The 18,742-nt window shown below is 41.6% G+C and overlaps 1 protein-coding gene across 2 annotated transcripts in view; it reads right to left on the bottom strand.

Moving 5' to 3' along the window:
• Nucleotides 1–2,071: 2,071 nt before the first annotated feature.
• The window catches only part of gramd1bb (GRAM domain containing 1Bb), a 69,803-nt gene continuing 53,132 nt past the window's right edge, over nucleotides 2,072–18,742 (bottom strand). Inside the window, exons 7-24 of one of the 2 annotated variants that reach the window (XM_054600497.1) lie at nucleotides 17,089–17,109; nucleotides 16,421–16,444; nucleotides 10,198–10,282; nucleotides 9,420–9,523; nucleotides 9,121–9,216; nucleotides 8,770–8,850; nucleotides 8,541–8,656; nucleotides 7,566–7,728; nucleotides 7,210–7,402; nucleotides 6,825–6,968; nucleotides 6,590–6,708; nucleotides 6,336–6,478; nucleotides 6,062–6,165; nucleotides 5,548–5,845; nucleotides 5,256–5,267; nucleotides 4,985–5,092; nucleotides 4,373–4,493; nucleotides 2,072–3,368 (exon numbers count right to left, since the gene is read on the bottom strand). In XM_054600497.1, the coding sequence (XP_054456472.1) occupies nucleotides 3,279–3,368; nucleotides 4,373–4,493; nucleotides 4,985–5,092; nucleotides 5,256–5,267; nucleotides 5,548–5,845; nucleotides 6,062–6,165; nucleotides 6,336–6,478; nucleotides 6,590–6,708; nucleotides 6,825–6,968; nucleotides 7,210–7,402; nucleotides 7,566–7,728; nucleotides 8,541–8,656; nucleotides 8,770–8,850; nucleotides 9,121–9,216; nucleotides 9,420–9,523; nucleotides 10,198–10,282; nucleotides 16,421–16,444; nucleotides 17,089–17,109 (2,022 nt within the window). In that variant the 3' untranslated portion in view covers nucleotides 2,072–3,278. The remainder of the gene's footprint in view (nucleotides 3,369–4,372; nucleotides 4,494–4,984; nucleotides 5,093–5,255; nucleotides 5,268–5,547; nucleotides 5,846–6,061; nucleotides 6,166–6,335; nucleotides 6,479–6,589; nucleotides 6,709–6,824; nucleotides 6,969–7,209; nucleotides 7,403–7,565; nucleotides 7,729–8,540; nucleotides 8,657–8,769; nucleotides 8,851–9,120; nucleotides 9,217–9,419; nucleotides 9,524–10,197; nucleotides 10,283–16,420; nucleotides 16,445–17,088; nucleotides 17,110–18,742) is intronic. The other variant, XM_054600578.1, reaches the window with a different exon arrangement.

Here is an 18,742-nt window from a genome sequence, read left to right as displayed (position 1 = left end):
TAATCAAGTTTTTACCATGTCTCGTTCAAAACAGAATGAGAATGTTTGCCATTTCAAACAAAAAACAAACATAATTCAAGCATCTGGAAAGACAAAAAAAAAATCAATTTCATCATACACTTTGAAAAACAAACACTTTAAAGCATGTCAATCACACTTTCATATATATATATATATGACATTTCTGTACCTTCACATACATGAAGCATAGCTTCACTATAATCTTTCAGTGTCATCAGAGTTGTGAAAGTGATTTCTATAAAACAGAAAACATTTCCACTCACATTCAGGTCTTAAGGTTCCCATGCGTTATCATTACTCAGTGCCTTCTTCAAATGTAATATTCACGCAAACACAGCAGGGGTCCGATCCTGAAGCTTCTTCTGCTGATCTCATTAAGTCAGACAGTAACTCGCCATGCAGGCACGCAGTAAAGATACAATTCCCTCATACAAATCACTCATTTTGCCATGCATTGAAGTAGACAAGAAAGTGTGTCAGCATTCGATTGGGCTTTGGGATGTGACATTGAAAGATTTGCATATTAAATTGAATTATGCACAACTATTCTAATCGGGCAGAAGTCATTTGTAAGCAATGACAAACCAGTAGGGTTAAAATCAAGCCAGACTTTCTAAAAGGTTTGGAAGGGTTCCATCCCCAGTGTGGTTGTCAGAATAACTAAAACACATCACAGGACCACAGTTTCCTCAGCCCTGCATCACCTCCAAACTAAATTGCTGCCATTTCTTTCTTTCATTCTTTACCTGAAAAGGCCTTAAAGTGCTTCACTTTCTCTCATTATTTTCTTATTTGGAATTCTTTTTTCATCACAAAAGTCTGTCAGCTATGATTTGTCTCTGTTACCAACTCTTCGCCGCACCAAACCCAGTTTAAAAAACATGATACTTTGTGGGGTTACATTTCTACTTCTTTCTTTTGGTTCAATTTAGTTGCGTAAGGTTTATTTTCATGCTTCCAAGACAGACACTTTAAAAAGAGGAAGGGAGATACAGTATGGGATGAAGTAGGTGCTTTTATAGAAATAGCTTGAGAAAAACGCTTATTTGACTTTTTGCCGAGAGTTATATGAGAAGATTGATACCAGTTTAATATATCCATGCTATATATAAAGCCAGAGCCAGGAGATGGTTAGTTTATTATAAAGAATGGAAAAAAGGGGAAACAGCTAGCCTGGCTAGTCTGTACCCTAACTTAGCTGTTTGCTAAGCTAACTGGATGCTAGACAGTAGCGCCAGGAGATGGTCGGTTTAGCATAAAGGCTGGAATCAGTAGGAAACCGCTTGCTAAGCTAAGCTAACAGGCTTCTGGCTGTAGCTTCTTATTTAGCGCACAGACATGAGAGAGGTATCAATCTTAACCTAACCTTTGGCAAGAAAGTGAATTTGAAAACTTTAAAACTACTCCTTTCAGGAAAGAGTCGTCAAGCCACCAATGTGGTGACGGGAACAAAGAGTTGCTCATAGTGGGCAAATGAAGGGTTCATCTCCAAAATGTTATATATCCATTTAATATATAATATCATCAAGTTCATCTTTAAATTTAGGTGATCAATTCTGTCCTCTTCCTTTTGTCAACCGTGGATTTAAGCTACTTAGTATGTGTCAAACACTGACATGAATTGTTTTAGCAATCCATCATTTTGTAAAAGTAGGTGTAACTTTGTTTTCAAATGTTGGATATGTCATTTTGGAACAAAACTCTTCAGTTGTAAACGGTACCCTGGTGGGGCTAATGCAAGGCAGCATCCAAATGCATTAGCATTAAAAAAGGCAGTCTGGCTGCAGGAGCCAGAAAAGAATAAAATAAGAAACATACATATGTGGAATGGTAAAAATGTCACACTTTACAGCACACACTTGTGCACACACGCACGCATGCATGCACTCAAACACACTCTCACACACACACACACACACACACGTACGCGCAAATATAATTGCGCAAATGCAGAATCATACTTGCACACTGGACATGTCACAGACATATCTGGCATGCATTTTTTTAGAAGAAAAAACACTTTTTGTTAGAAATTCTTTAACTGGTCTAGAGCTCTGATAATTTCTTTATTTACATAAATTAACAATAAATATAGGTAAGGTTTATATATTTTGAAATATATATATATTAAATAATGAAATATTCTTATATATTTCAAATATATTCATAGAATTCTTTCTAATTTGAAACATTTTTTAAAGAGATATAGTCACAGTTTAGTAATAAAACAAGTAAGAACACAGATCTCCCTATTGGTCTGGCTGCAGCACCCCTCCTTTTCAAAATAATTAATAAGTTGTGATCAAAGTCTGGCCTTTTTAGTCCAGGCTAATACATTCTGCTTCATTAGAAGGATGAGGAATAATGCAATGTAAGGAAGCTAACAATGTAGCAGGGGCAACTGATTGAGTGGATTGTGTATGAGGTTAAAAGCACTGGCTTCGGTCTCATCTGTCTTTAGATTCTACTTATAAATATTTCAACACAACAGTCTGACAGGGAACCAGCCCTGACGGAGACCACACAGGCCATGTTCAAACAAGGCAAATAGAGACTTATCGTTGAAGCTGAGCTCCCAGCTGCAACACGTCTTTTTCCTTTTTGGTTTAGGACACGATTCTGTACTTTGATCACTTGGAGGTTTCACTAAAGGGATGCTGCAGCGCCGACCTCTAGAGGGACGATTGGTTTTGGAACAGTCTAGAGAGTGTAGACAGCCATTAAGACCCGAAAGAACCCCCCTTCCTTCGACTCAGTCTCGCCTCGTCCTTTGTTCTTCTTTTTTTTTTGACACACATAGACTGGAAACTGGACCACATTAACACTGACTGAGGGGAGCTAGGTAGTCTAAATGCATGCAGTAGTTTTCCTTCCCTCTCTCTGCGACTCTCTGGTCGACATGGCTTACAGTAGGATGCACTTGGAGAAAAGAGAGTAGAAGAAAACCTGTGTTTGCCCCACAGGTGTAGAGAAGGAGCACCTTCCCACAATGCCTCAGTGATGTTGGGGACACCTCAGTCCTGTGTGTGAGAGGGGCACTTTCTGTCTGTGATTTTTCTCCTCCCGGGGGTTTAAACCTCTGTGCGCTGGAGACGAGTGCTGCTCCCTCTGTGTTTCTTAGACCAGCTCACTGTTGGTCTCGCCTCCCCCCTCTGTCCTCCCCCTCTGTGTTGCCGCTGCCCTCATACTGGTTCACAAACAAAACAGGTTCTACAGTATATTGCACAGCATGCCCTCATGGCCTTGTTGGTGGTGTGTCAGTGATAGCGACTTCTCTTCTCCTCAGCCTCGGAGCTGTAGTCCCTTAAACCAATGCCTCGCTGGAGGTTCAATAACGAGTCTTTCATCTGAAGAAAAGTAATAAAAGTTAGGTTGTTTATCAACGACAGTGACAAATCCCTCTCTTTCTATAAAATGAATAATTTTCCCATGGTGCTGCAGACCTTGTTACCATTGGGCAACTAGTGAAAGCGTAAGGTGAAAGGTAAGAAGGTTATTGAATGGCTTCCCTAAGGTTCATTTCTATACAGGTTATATTCAATCATCAGCTACTTTTGAAAACGTAGCATCAGGTCCGCATTATTAGCTACTGATGAGATACCTCCCACATTTGGAAACTCTGGCATGCTCAGGGAAAAACTTCAAGGGGTTGCAAAAAATGATTCTTATCCATGGGGCTATTTGTTGTTTCTTATGATTCTTGAGGATAACCAGAAGAATGTAAAAATGTTGTATTTTAGGGAGATTTTTCTAGCACACAACTTTAATGGTAATCTGTAATCTTAAATATGAACAGTAAATGTCTGTTTTTTGGCTTTTTAGCTTTTTTCTAGAGTCACTGTTTTGCATTGAAATTCCAAAATCATATCGTACCAGTTTCTCCACTGAATGTAGTGGAAATGGTCCAATAGTCTAATATACCCACAACCTCCTTCACTTAGCAGAAGAGGTGTGATTGTGTTTTATAGCTCTGCTGTTACTGTGTGTTAAAAGGCCATGTATGGTTAATCCAGTAGTTCAGGTTTACAGGCTCAACGGCGCCCTCTCTCAGTGGTGGATGAAATGCCCTTTGCAGTGCCAAATTTGTCATACTATATACAGTATCATGAAATAGTGCACTTGGCAAAAAGGCCTGCTAGCTGTGGCACTAAAATAACCTGTTGTATGTTTATAGAGTGTTGGGTGTGTCACTGTATAGCTGACTAGTAAATACAGTTTTTTTTAATTTCTGCTCGTAGTTACATATGCAGTGTCACCCATTACCCAACTCAAAAGCAGAAGTTGTTAAATTATCTTACATCACATCACAGTTCTGACAGGATCTTGAAAGTGTGTCTTTGTGTCCGAATACCTGGTCTAGCAGCACAACTGACGACTTGATAATCTCCCTCCACTTCTGCAGCTCGGCGTCATGGAAACGCTGCTGCGCCTCCAGGAGCTGGGCCCACTCCATCTGTGTCTGAGGCAGTTTACTGGGAAACACACATGAAACACACACACACACACACACACACACACACACACACACACACACACACACATTAGCAACATCAGGGTGCAGCCACTCGAGCATGGCTTTCATTTGGAGGGACTGCCAACAAACAATTTGGTAAATTGTTTCAATAGGCCAAGAGCTATTCAGGGGTAATGTTTTTAAGAGCTCTATGTTTTCCTGTCACACACGTCAACAGCCATATGGATTTAGTTTAGTGTGTTCATGTCTGTAACTGTATGTGTTTAGCTGTGATTGCCTTTTGGGCAAACAGCCAAATATAACTCCATTTATTTGTATTCCAAATGTCCCAAAATATTAATAAACTAGATTGTATCTCTGTGATAAATGAGTTCTATAATAATGAAGGGTGCTTAAATTGTATCTGTGTGTACACTTGTTTGTTTGAGTGTGTGTGTGTGTGTGTGTGTGTGTGTGTGTGTGTGTGTGTGTGTGTGTGTGTGTGTGTACCTTTCATGAAGCCGCAGACCTTGCCAGGTTGTTAAGGACTGTGCGGAGTACTCCAGCATCCACAGCTTGTAGAAGAGCATCATGTTGAGGAACACCAGCAGGACCAGGCTGAAGGAAGGGAAAGAAGGAAAACAGATGAGTCCTCCTCTCTGCTTTGTGATTCATTCATGGTGCCTTTAAGTAGCTCATCTGTACATGGCAATGACAAATCTATGCTGGGTTTACTTTTCAACATATTCATCTGGCTATGCTGGCTAATCACATTATGTACCTTAGACAGATCCTATGGATGGCAATGAGAGGAGAGGAGAGAGAGGTTACACTCAAGACACCAACAATGAGATATTTATATGAAAACAAAAGTTTAACTGTAAATTAGACAAAAACTCCACGGAGCTTAGAGGAGAAAAAAAAATGGTGAAATAATGAAACGTGACTCAGAGAAAAAAATTGTCTGTCTTAACATATGTGAGATGAGCATGTGTTGAATGTATTTGAATCCCTGTGGCCAGATAAACAAGCCTCCCAGGGATCGTTGGTGTGTTTTGTGATTAGTTGCGTACACAAAGCTGATGATGAGCAGCAATTTGGAGACGCTGTACAGAGCAAGGCCTCCCGGCAGGTGATGGTGTTCTTGACTCTGGTGTCTGGTTTGCGTGGAGCCTGCCACTTGTTTGATCCTCTGAATCACTTCCTCATCCTCCGGCGTGGTAACGGGGCTGAGCGCCTCGTCCAGAAGCTGGCTGCGCAAGTGTGGGAGTGGCCTCTTCTTCCGCCTCACTGAGTTTTTCACCACCTTGGCCTTGGGAGACAGTTGGTGGGACTCAGTCAGTAAGTCCTCCAGCTTGGACAGCTCCAACTCTGAGAGGGAAGAAGACAGCTGTTACTCATTCATAGATCCACTTTAGGATTGCTAGACTCGATGGTAAACTTTGTGAGGTATCTATTTATTTTATTATCTTCCTTCCTATCTTCTCTCTCTTTAATAGTAGCCAAAAATACTTTAAATGTGTTATTCAAATTTCTACAAAATATGACAACTGTCAGAACAGACAAACAAACAACACTCAAGTTTACCAAGATGGCGGAAGTTCTCTTCTAGTCCGCTCCAGAAGTTTTTCTCTATGAAGCCTTTCACCAGCCCCCACGGCTGCTTCCTGTAGCGCAGCTCTGTTGATACCCTGAGAGAAACACATTCATAAACATGGATAGAGTCTTACAATGAGAAATTAAACTGGAAATATAAATATTAGATTGAAAAAAGACATCAAAAGACATGTTTTTAACTAATAATTGAACATAAAGCAACTTCTTATTTGCCCGGTTTGTGGTCTGTGAGCGTCTTACTCACCGTAACCGACACTTGTTCTTGGCCACCCTGGTGAGCATGTAGCGGTTGAGGGTGTAGAAGTAGTCGTGGTAGGGCACGTCATGTGTGTTGACCTCAGCATCGATGATGTAACACTCACTCTCCTGGCTGGCTTTGTACAGAGTCTGACCAAAGAAAGGAAACATGGTTTAATTGATCTTCATTTTGAAAGCTGGCTCAAACTCGGAATGTATAAAAAATAAGAAATGTTTCTGAGGTGCAGGAGTTGACTGTACCTGTGTCTCTGTGACTGTGGCTGTTTTGGGGGCCAGGGGGTTGGACAGCGAGATGGTGTACATGATGTCTCTAGTCTGGTTCCCAGCCTCCTCTTTCTTCCACGGGTGGTACACCACATCTAAACCGCAACGTGATGAGAGAGCTAATTAACAATGCACAAAGCGACCACATTTTTGTTCTGCCTTTACTCCACAGAGATCAGCAGTCAGGCGTAGAAGCATCAGAAACACTGACCTGAGAACCGCCTCTGTTCCATGAAGTCACTCATGAACTGCGACTCTGTGAAGAGGATCCCATAGAGCTTGTCCACACTGAACTTGTAGATTTCATTGATGTGCTGCCTGCCATTTAGATCCTCATGAAAGGCCTGCACTTCACCTATGTGTCCAAGACAAGATGGCAAATCAATTCCAGAGGTGTCTTCACAAGCTTGTTTTCAAATCTTGTTACCAGCATCATCTATATCAAACTGTTATGAGAGGATTATGCATTCATGTCAAACAAGCGTCATGAATGCATTTAAACGTTTTTGAGTACTCTGAAAAGCGCTCTATAAGTAAAATGTATTATTATTATTATTATTAAACAGGAAGGGGTTCATTCTGTTCTGAGCAGTTACCCTCGTCGTGTGTTTCCGAGGAGTCGCTGAGCTCAGTCGGGATGTCTTCGTTGTCGTTGAAGTCCAGAGACGGTGAGGGGACAGGACCACCAGGCCCGCTGGTATCAATGTTCCTCTCCTCCAACAAAAGGGGCAGCGCAAGCAGCTCGCCGTCTGGTAGGCAGTCTGCATACTCTTCTGCTGGGAGGTCAAACTGGAGAAAAAAGAAGATCATGAGCATCAATCAAATAAAAAATGTTTCCTTTTCAGATCTTGTCAATGAAGTGTCCTGTAGTTCTTCTGACCCATATAGGTGTTGCAGTTGATTCAACATGTATATATAAGTGTATATATATATATGTGTGTATGTGACTTACTGTGATGGGTGGATCATGGTTGCCCGGGCTGGGTATGGTGCTGTTTGGAACGATCTTCTTATGTAGTGGAGGAGGACTCCCCTCAGGCTTGGCGTCAGCGCTGCTCTTTGACAAGTTGTCATTGTTAATCTCATTCTCTTCGTTTGGAATCTCTTCACTGAACCTGAAGGTGACCAGAGACCAGCGAAAGGCAGGAATGTTACTCAGTTATACTAATCTCACACTTTGAATCAGGTTCTTCTAAAACCTGTGTTAAGCAGTCTTTGGCTAATATTAAGATGTATAATAGGATGTTTGGACAATCACTATGTGTGAGGAACAAGTTAAAATGATCTACCCTTCCCTTTACTAATAGCTATGTTGGACTGTTAGCCGTCGTTTACAAAGTCACCATCACTTCAGGGCCATCTCATTTGACCTCAGTTGAGCCTTTGAAGTAAATCTTTCCTCTCACTTTGAGTTCACCCGGGTTCTGTCAAATCGTCTAGACCACATACAGAGCCCACGTTTCCTCAAAGGAGAGTTGACAAACCTTCAGACATTGTGAGTTCACTGCGGAGACCAAACAGAGTCAAACCACGGCTCTGTATTGATTTCACCTTGTGAATCCACTTCAGCCATAAAGGGAAAACGTAAATAACAGAAGAGACAGAGCAGGGAAAGATTTCTAAAGCCTTCAGAAGAATGCAGTATTTGGTGTATTGCACCTTTTGCAGCTTTAAAGTTAAAATCAAATGCTATAATTTGCGGTATGCATTAGCAGAGAAGCTGAGAAGGATGTTAAATGTGTTTCTCAGTTGAGAGAGCTGGAGAGAGAGTGCAGTCTTGTATGGGACTGATCATGTGAGCGTTGCTTGTTACAGCTCTTATTAGGTTCTCTAATTCAATTGTAATTTGGGCAGTTAGGTAATTGACTAAAATATATTTATAGTGTAGTAACCATAGTAACTGATGATGCAGCAGAAACAGACTCACCCCATGGTGTTGAAGTCATCATCAGGGGGAACATAGTCCTCGTCATCGCTGGTTAGGCCTAGCTCGTTGCCATAGCACTGATGAACAAAGTGCCACAGTTCTTTGGGGCACAGGGGCTGCAAGAGGCGACATCCAATCAAAGTGAGAAATGAGACCACTCGAAAGTAATTCTGAGAAAAATGATGAACATTAATTCTCAGACTAGTATTAACAGAATCATATTGCTCACCTTGTCTAGTAGCGCATTCTGCCAGAGTCTGAACATCATCATGTAAGTCCTGTCCCTGGCTCCAAATGAGCTGAAAAAGTGCTGTGAAAAAAAATATGGTAATTATGAACAAGTCTCGAGGGAAATAAACCTTTTCGTCTAGATTACTTTAATTCGTGGCAGTGATGTTGGGCATAAATAACAAACCATTCTCCAGTAACTTCTGTTAACAGCCAGACTTTGTACCTTAAGGCTTCCCTACTGTCTCTTTAGAATATGATTATACTTAAACATATTTACTGCTACCTCTCAGGTGTACCATCAACATTTTTTCCTATAAGCACCTGTATTTAGTCGCTCTGTATTGTTTACCTTCTCAGTGTCTGTGCACACCTGGATGGCATTGGGGATGAGGCGGGCGGTCTTCTCTTTCGTCATTGAGCAGATGTCCTTTAGCCGCACTGTCAGCTACACACACAAAAAATGTACACAATTATACATACACACACACACACACACACACACACACACACACACACACACACACACACACACACACACACACACACACACACACACACACACACACACACACACACATTATAGTTCCAAGTGTGACCCAATACTGCCAATATAAGAAGAATGGGAATGCACAGAGGTCCTGAGCGTACCAGCGTTTCCCAGCGGAAGATGTTGCTATAGAAACAGATCCAGTTCTCGGAGAGGTAGAGTCGTCCCTGCAGGAGGATGTCCCGTTGGAGAGCACAGGAGTAGTCTGCAGCATAAAGACGCCACATGATCAGAGAAAAAAAAAAAATACATCCACACTCGTTCAGTATGATGCAAAATTACATCACAGAGAAATAACATCAATAAGACAGAAAAATGCTAAATAATAGATCAGATATTAGAACTTGCTGACGTCCAATCAGACTCATTAAACAAACAGTTCATTTGAATGCGCTCTCCAAAGGCCCTTCACTGTCACAAAGAAGCCTCACTGCAGAGCATTTAAGAATTCCTCTTGTGTGTTTATCTTGTTTATTAACTCTGAACTCTTCATTAACAAACCATAAAGCTCAACTCATAAACCATGAGCTCAGTTTTACCCTAGAGTTTTATTATTCAAGGAACTTCAGACAATCTCTGTATTCATTAGAGAGTTTGGAAAAATCAGGCAAGAACTCATCAAAGTACACTTGTGATGTTGTCATTGTTCATGGCACAGCAGCTTAGAGTGCTGGAAAAGTTCATTACAAGATTAGAAGTGCCTCTAAAATAAGAGGAGGACAATTCTTTTTTAATTTGTCAGTGATCTATTTAAATCATGTGATGTTCAACACTTGGAATGTCCTAGTTGTTGTTTGTGCCTCCTCTGTGTTCTCGAAGGATTAATCATTTTATAATGACTAATAACTTAGCTGCACCCTAAAACAAGCGTCAACTTACCAACAATGAGTCTCTCTGTGTCAGGGAGCTGCTTGAAGAGTTTCCTAAAGTCCTCATTGCGCTGCTTGTATGTCGGGCTCAGCACCTGCAGTGACAGGCAGAGTCAGAAAACACCACCATGCATGTATTCTTTTTCAAAACTCAAACATTCCTCATGCTGTCTGACTCTCGCCCACAAGAGTCGTGTCCGCCGTGCAGACGCAGCCCTACACCGAGTTAATCGTTTCCGTGAGCATGTGAGATAACCTCGTAAAAACCGCCCACAGGTTTAATCGGGATGTCTGGTTTACTCTCCTCATACCATGGATTTCACTCTGCGGGGGGGGGTTTGACAGGCTCTGGGAAATGGATGTGTAGTGAATGGCAAGCAGAGGGATGTGGCCTGAATGGGCATCTTTGCTGATACTCAAAAACAAAGCGCAATATTAAAACATCAGCCCGCTGCAGATCATTCAATACACATGCTGTCACCACTATGAGCATATGCAATATGAGTCACGGTCTTAGATTTGCATTATTGTGTCCGACAATGAGGGTTTTGTCTAGTGATAAAGGGTAGGACAACTGATGAAACCACAAACAAAACTGTGCCTAGTGGCTTAAATAACCTGGTCAAAAACAAAAAGGTTTTCAGCACTGAGAAAAGACATCCTGTTCAACATGATCACACTTTTTCTTTGCTTGGCTTCAGCAGACTAGATTATTTCCAGAGAGAGCCTGCGATGAATAAAAATCTCAGAATGTGTGCCAAACTGAGGGCTCTCTGTCTCTGTCTGTGCCAGATGCTTTCCTTCAACAGGAAAGAAGGAAACAATAGCTGCCAATACGGTAACAAGATGTATGCAGAGACAAAATAAAAAACTCTCTTCTCCCTTTTTGAAGAAGAAGATCTTGTTCACATTAAAAATCAAGACATGTGCGTCCCTTTTAAAACAAAGCATTTGAAATACTAAAATACTGTTTGGGAGTATCTGTTTATACTTCTATTTGTCTATTTCTATTTGAGAAAAGTATGGTGATGAGAGACACTGCTCTGAAAACATGGGAGTGACATCTCTGAAAACCCCCCTGAATATTTGAATGGAATTTGGTATTTAACTGCCTAAACTGCAAACATCATCATTTTGATGTTTTTTGATAACGTCATCCGTGACCAAGAACAACCAAAACACACCTACTCTGTTCACAAACAAAGTCACTCACACAGTAACCTGATGAACCCTGCAAACAACAGGCCTCTATGTGCTCAGGGAAAATTCAAATAGCTATGACTCAAACCCAAACTAGCTGTTTTTCTTTAGTGGTGGGGAATCACCACAGAATGTTTACAGTAGCATGAAGCTTAAGTGCTACAAAGCTTTAGAACTGATCCCTCTCTTGTGACTTTACTTTGCCCAAAAACAGCTCAATAAGTCTGTCCAAAAGCATCTTTTAACTTTTCGACATTATTTTCTTCACTCATCTCCGTGTGGTTTCCAGCTTATAACTTACAGCGGGGATCTCCTCAGTGTCCCACTCGGGGTTCTGAAGGTCGGAGGTAGCCCAGCCCCACTCCCAACCCCACTCCCCTCTAGCTGGACCCTGGAGGAGCCACCCCGCCAACGCCTCATCAAGCTCCAGCACGGCCTCCCAGTCTGAAATGGTACAATCCTCATCCAATTCCATATTCGACCGCCCCAGATCCTGCTTGGCGCCTGGATGGCAGCTTATTTTTCCCAAAACGGGGGGCCCAGTGGGCTCTTCTGACGTCGGAGGACTTGTCACTTCCAGTGGGTTTTGGAAAATAAGGGCAGACAAGAGCTTGAGATTCCAGGCGTTTGCAAGCTGCAGTATCCGCCCCCTGTTTTGGGTGCTGCTCCCTTTCAGCGTTGAGCGTTGGACACGGCACACTCCAGCCACATGATCCTTGTCTCTCTCTTTCTCTCTCTCCTTCTCTCTCTCTCTTCCTTTCCACAAACAGGGAGAGGAGTTACGGCCGTTGCCCTCTAGTAACCCCGGCCAACAAGTCCTTTATTATTACGCCAGTAGCTTTTTCCTTTTTTCCTGCTTACTCCTCCTGGTAAGTGTGTGAGTTCAGTGTGGGTGTGTGTGTGTGTGTGTGTGTGTGTGTGTGTGTGTGTGTGTGTAAGAGTGTGCAGGGTGCTTTCCAGGTCCGAGTGCCTTGTAATTACCCCGTTTTACGACCAGAAAAGAATGAAGCGACTTTGTGGAGAGGAGGGCTAATATAAACAAAGATGTAGCTGAGAAGAAAGAAGCTTAAAAGGAAAGAAAACAGGACTGAATAAAAAAAAAAGAAATGAATGCTTTCAGTGAAGTATGTGTTGAGTCCGTCTTGCTGTCCGTCCAAGTGATTAAGTTACAGAGAACAGATGTGAGCATAACCTCCAGTTACCTCCGTCTGCAAAACAACACCATCAATCTTGACAGAGTCTGCACTGGTTTGCAGTCCAGAGCCTACGCCGCAGGGTGACGTGGCCCAAACCAACGTACTGTAAATATTTATTTGTTTATCCGTTTCATGCGATCACTCATTTCATGTAAGAATAGCTGCTGGAATCCAAACTAAAAGGCACAGAAGGACAAATCAGTGCCGTTTTGAAGGTATTGAAGGTATGTAGCATCCCCCTCCTTTCTCCCCGCCTTGGTATTGGGGTCATTCATGTACTTGTGATACTCGATCACCCTCTGTTACTCCTAGCAGGCCTGACAGATGCAGAGCTCGCAGTTCTTATTTATAGCAGCGCTTAAAAAACAATTGGTGCGCATGTCCTTCGACTATTCTTAACTAAAAATACAGTATGTCAAGGGTCAAGAAGGTGGGCATTGTGATGGAGGTCCCAGTAGGCATGAAAAAAAAAGATGTTACTCCAGCTCGCATTTCATTGACTCCTGCTGGATGAAGCCAATGTGTAGCCCACACACGAGCGCTGGAATTCAGCCACGACTTCCACCTTTCTTTTGCAGTTATTTCCCAGGCCCCAGTTTAACCAGACACGGAGGAGGTGCAGGGAAAATAAATGGGGAAATAATCCCCAGCAGTTGGCCTCTTCGAAAACAGTGCTGGTAAAAAAGAAAAGTCCTTCACTCTGTTGAGTATGCCTTTACATCATGTGGATGAAATTTCAGCAAAATGACGGTTCATTCATCAAAATTACTGCTGTTAGAAGTCCTTTATTTCCTGCTCACTCCGTTCACTTTCTCCAATAAATCAAGCAAAGAAAGAGGCCATTGTGACCGATGCAGCCACCAGCGTTTAGGTGACAGTATGAGCCTTGGGATGAGGTGGGACCGCAGATACGCAGTGTTTATGGATTTGGTTAACTATTAACGGTGTACAAACAGTAGGGGATGGAAGAGGCTGGTACTGTAAAGCAGGGTGGGGTTTTAGTGTTTTAAGGGGGATGGGGGTTTGGGGTGTGTGAGTCTATCCTGTTAATAACACTCCCATCCTTATAATGTGGTGGTTTGTTCATTCGGAAGGTGAGGTATGTGGGCGTGTATCGATCGGAGTGAAGCAACAAATTCAATTCGCTCACTGTCTAAAGTTCTAACCACAGCTTCACTGTTTGTCAGTGTTTTCCCTCTTGTTGCTAACTTCCCGGAGCCTGTGGGTACGGTTGCCACGGAAGCATTGCGACAAACTCGTGTAGATGCAAAGCGAATGAACAGGCGCGCTCAGAGGGCTGTGAAAGAAAGATGGCCGCTGTGCGTATCTCTAACAGGCTCAGATCTCACTTTAGGACGGATGTGGTTTTTAATCACCGTGGTTTCAGTGCCATGGGAGGTCATCATTGCCATGTAGAGGTGCACACATACACACATGCAGACGCTGTCCTACATGCAGGTGCATGATGGGTAAAACACCCACACATACAGTCACAGCCAACTGAAATAAAGGGTACCGATTGGACATATTTCACTCGATTGATTGAGCTTCAGTGTTTATTTTGTGAGTAAGGATGAGTGTACAAGATGTCAGGAACACAGCCCTACTGAGAATAACCATTTTAAAAGGTGATTTCACCATCGTAAATATTTTGTGATGGTTAATTCCACTCTCATTCACACTGCAAACTTTCTAAAGCTGAAATACTAGTTGGTATTTTTATACTTGTTTTAAAGGATTAGACTGGCGTTGCTCTGTATTTTTCTTTCTGTCAAGAACTCCCATTGAAAGACCAAAACCAATGATGCCTTGGTCAGTCTCTTGATCTTTCATCGTACTTTATTAATGGAACCCAGCCATAAGCCCACTGGCTCCAACTCAAGACATACATCTTTGTAAGTAGGCCAAACATTCATTTTTATTAAGGTCAAATAATTTTATAAAACAGCTGGGATCTTATTTATAACTGTTTGTACGCACAAAACGAGGCCTAGAAGAGGCTTACGCTACTTCCCACGCCAAGGTTGTGATCTATGAAAACAAACTTGCAGAAGAATGTGCGCACCTTCATTACACATCTAATGATGCCTCTCACACATTTAATTGAACTTCATATCACATTTGACTTTACTCTAATAGATCCTCTTTATAATAAACAGTCAAACCAGCAGTGTTTTTTGTGCTTGTACTAGTGAGACATAGCACATTCCAATGTGTAAAAGATATAAACTATCTCAAACCTCAAATCAAATTTTGCCTAATATTTTATCAGCGTTGTCTGCTCTCTTCAGTGCAGAATAGAGGGCCGGACTACCGACACTCGTCAGTGTGGAGCAGCTTATGAATTCTTTATCATCATCTTTAAGATATAACGTCAAATAGGGTTAAAGAGATGCAGAACAGAGCGTCATTAGTTTTCAATAATCTTCTTATACTGTGTGTATATACCACCATTATGATCTGAGTTTTCATTAAGTGTTTGTGAGTAAAATCGCTGCAGTAACACAGATTAATTGATTCATTTATGGTAAATTCCATAGGGGACAGATACAGCATACTGTACACAGACAAACTGTAAACAGCTATCTGATGTGAGTCTCAGAGTTCACTGGAGCAGAGGTGTTATCGCGGTGACTGTCTCACACCTTTTCTAGTTACCTCACTTGGCAAATCTTCATCACAAGCACAACACCTCTCAAACTTCCTTTTATCTTTAATGAAATTCAGAGTAGTGGATACCACTGATTGTCGCATTCATTTTGGAAGCAATCAGTCTGACACACACCAAACTTGTTATCAGGATAAACTCATTAATGGTTTTGGTCTTTTCATGGGATTTGTTGATAATAAAACACATATTATCACCAGCTTTATCCTTTAATAGTAGTCGATATAAGTTGAGGGTATACAAAAAGGAGATTTGCAGTCTTGCAGTGTATTTGATGAGCAGATGGTCCTGGTATCTTGTACACTTGATGTATACTGTGCTGGTTGCAAGCTGTATGTCAACTGTTAACATGACATTTGCATCTGTTAGTCAGAGCAACATCAACTCTAGCTCGTCGCTTGTGATGCTCCTATCTAGGTAGCAGGTCAGTAGAGGAAATGTGAGTGGCTCCAAATAGCTGGGTGCATGGGAGAAGATTTTAAGAAAGCGTCTGGACTTTTTGGACCAAGCCTCTTTTCATCTCAACAGCAGTTCTCCCGTTTTCCTTATCTGTAGTCCTTCTGTTGATTTTCAAACCCAAGCCTAAATGTCTAAGTGTCCATGGTTTTATTTTAGAACATGGACGTAGAAACATGAGTCGTACAGGAGGGAAACATGCCACAACTAAAAGCACCATGCTCCATTCCCCTGTTGTTCAAAGGCATTCAAGGCTCGTCCACAGGCCCTTGGGATGGTTTGTTGATTTGTTTAGTACAGTGAGAAACTCAGTGGGCTTGCTACCACCTGTTGCGTACCAGAATTAGATGTTTGAGTGGTGACAGGCCACTTTTAACACCATCTAAGGGACTGGTGAAACACAAATCCAGAACACATATTGTCAATGCAAATTTAATGAATTGAATAAGACCACTAGCAAAGAATCACTCTGTAATTGAAACGATAGGGCTTTAGTTTGGCAAATTATTTAATATGTGTCCATTTCAACATGTCAAATCACCTCCTCCAGAGTCTGGCCTCGCTATTAGGTGGTAACAACACTGATTGAAGTCAATGGAATGAGAGACAGAGGCAGAAGGGATGTTATCATTCCACCGGTCTGACAATCAAGATACAGAGCGCCAGAGAAAGAAAGTTATTCAGGGTTGCACAAGAATACAAGTCATGCTTACTCTCAGGATGTGTTGTCTTTCATGCTGGGGAGAGAGGGGAAGAGTATACACAAAGGGAATAAAAAAAAAGGAAAGAAATAAAACAACATAAAATGGGGAAAAAAGTCAAATAAACACACTTCAGGAGAAAAGTGGGGTTTGACACTAGATGGTGTCAAAGTCAAACACTCTTCGGGCTTAACTCACACAACAGGAAGCTTTTTCGATGTAATAGTTGGTTGACCAGAATCATTAAGAGGTTGTTCAGCAACTCACCACATGGAAAACAATAATGCTGGAGCCAGAAAAAATAGAGTGAGCATGCCATCTTGTGGTGCAAAATAAAACCACCGCCATCACCCTGGCTTTGTTGTCTAGAAAGAAACTTTTGGTAAAATGAAACTGTAGTCTTCCCATCCTCTTGATTCCCAGCATCAGAAAGAGCCACCTGTTGCTCTTTTAAGCCCATGCTAATAATCCCTGCCTGGAGGACCAGTGACCCACACTAGTGATCTGGTGCTCCAGTAAACAAGGTCAAGGACAACAACTTTCATCTCGTAAGCAGCACCCTCCACTGACTGACTTCCAGGAGTCATCCACACGACGTGAACTCACACCAGCACACATATACATCCATAAAAGACTTCACATATTATGTTAATGTAAATAAAAAAGAAAGTGTGACTTACGTTGTACCAGCTTTGGCTCTTCTGCGGGGAGAGAGAGAGAGAGAGAGAGAAAGAGAGACAGAGGATGTATTTAACTGTGTGAAACCTGTACATGCTGCAGCAGGGTTTGGGGCTCATAGAGACATACAGAGGGTGGAATATGATCGACCTGATTGTAACAAGTTACAGTAGGCCATGAAGGTCAAACTTTAACTCACACTCTTTCCTGCCAGGAATTACAGAATGTTATCAACACAATTTTAAAAAGCCAAAGACCGACGTTTGACGTCTTTCGTATTAACCGTGCTTGATTTCAAACCTCAAGGTGCTGAGGTTAATGCAGGGTGAAATTCTCTTTCAGTTCGCTCACCTGGCCTCTCAAATATCACTGATATTTACAGAATGACAGAATGTTCTTTGAATTAAACATTTATTGACTGATCAAATACAAGAATCTTTCAAAACAAAAGCCTTCCTGAGGAAAAGCTGCTTCTTGTATTGGCAGAACTGAAAGACATTTCACTCAAAGCCATATATACTGCATTAGTACATTAGATATACTGTTAAAAATTACATTTTTATTTAACAGTCATGTACTACAATATGTCCATATCTCTGTCTTAAAAGTCACATATAATTTATCTGAAAGTTAATCCATCAAATATTAAAATTATCCCAAAAATATTTTAGATATCTGAGTTTTGAATGTTGTTAAACATTTTTCCAACCAACTGATTTAATTCTTTATAAACAACAAATTCTGTTGCAGGTTCTACGACAGCAGAGGGCAGCAGAGATGTATCTTAATCATGACTATGACATTACAACATTCTCCAGCCACATAAACACTCTTTCCGTTCGGACAGCCTGAGATCTAAAGTCTCAGAGGGGAAACATGCAGGTGATCATTCAGAGGGTGAGAGAAGGGTTTTCAGGGGGAGAAGAGGGAAGATAGGAGGTAAAAAGTGATATCCAGTGTCTGATTCCAGGAGTACAATAACTAAAAGCAACACATTTAAAGTTAAAAAAACCAAAATGAAATGGCAACATAATCTAATTTTCCTATTTTTAGAGAGCGTTTCATGAGTTATACACCTGACAAGCAAGATCACTATTAAACATTACTGCATTTTTGTGAAGATGATTATAGTGATTATCATAACATAACTGAGGATTGAGTGACGATGTGTTTTCTTATTTTGACCTGGTGGATAATCTGTTTTGCAAATGGCCACAATAATTCGCCTCAAGGGCTCAATGAAGCAGAGTTCATTGTACATTTCTTGTTCAAAAACCTTGAACCACATTCAATGTCTCTTCTGTGCCTGCAGCAGTGTGAGTTTTCTCTGTGTCCGACAGGGTTTGCTGGTTATCTGGTGTGTTAGCGGGGTTGGCGGGCAGGGAGCTGCAGTAGCAGGCCTGTCTGTGACGATAGCTGGGCTAATGTGGGCTAATCTGGTTTGAAGGTGACAGAGACACGAGAGAGGAATTACTCCGAGGCCACTGTCTGGATAAATTGTGTGTGAGTGTGTGAGCCATTGTCTTTGACTTTGTGTGGCTGCACGCTAGTGTGTTTGTGAGATTTATGACTATTTGTTGTGACGAGAGATTGAGAGATTGAGAGATTGAGAGATAGAGAGATAGAGAGAGAGAGACTATCCAACAGTTGGATAGA

This window comes from Anoplopoma fimbria, chromosome 1, assembly GCF_027596085.1.
Source record: "Anoplopoma fimbria isolate UVic2021 breed Golden Eagle Sablefish chromosome 1, Afim_UVic_2022, whole genome shotgun sequence".
Lineage (NCBI taxonomy): Eukaryota > Metazoa > Chordata > Actinopteri > Perciformes > Anoplopomatidae > Anoplopoma > Anoplopoma fimbria.
The sequence above is the reverse complement of the archived record's forward strand: the minus strand, read 5'-3'. Positions and strand labels throughout refer to the sequence as shown.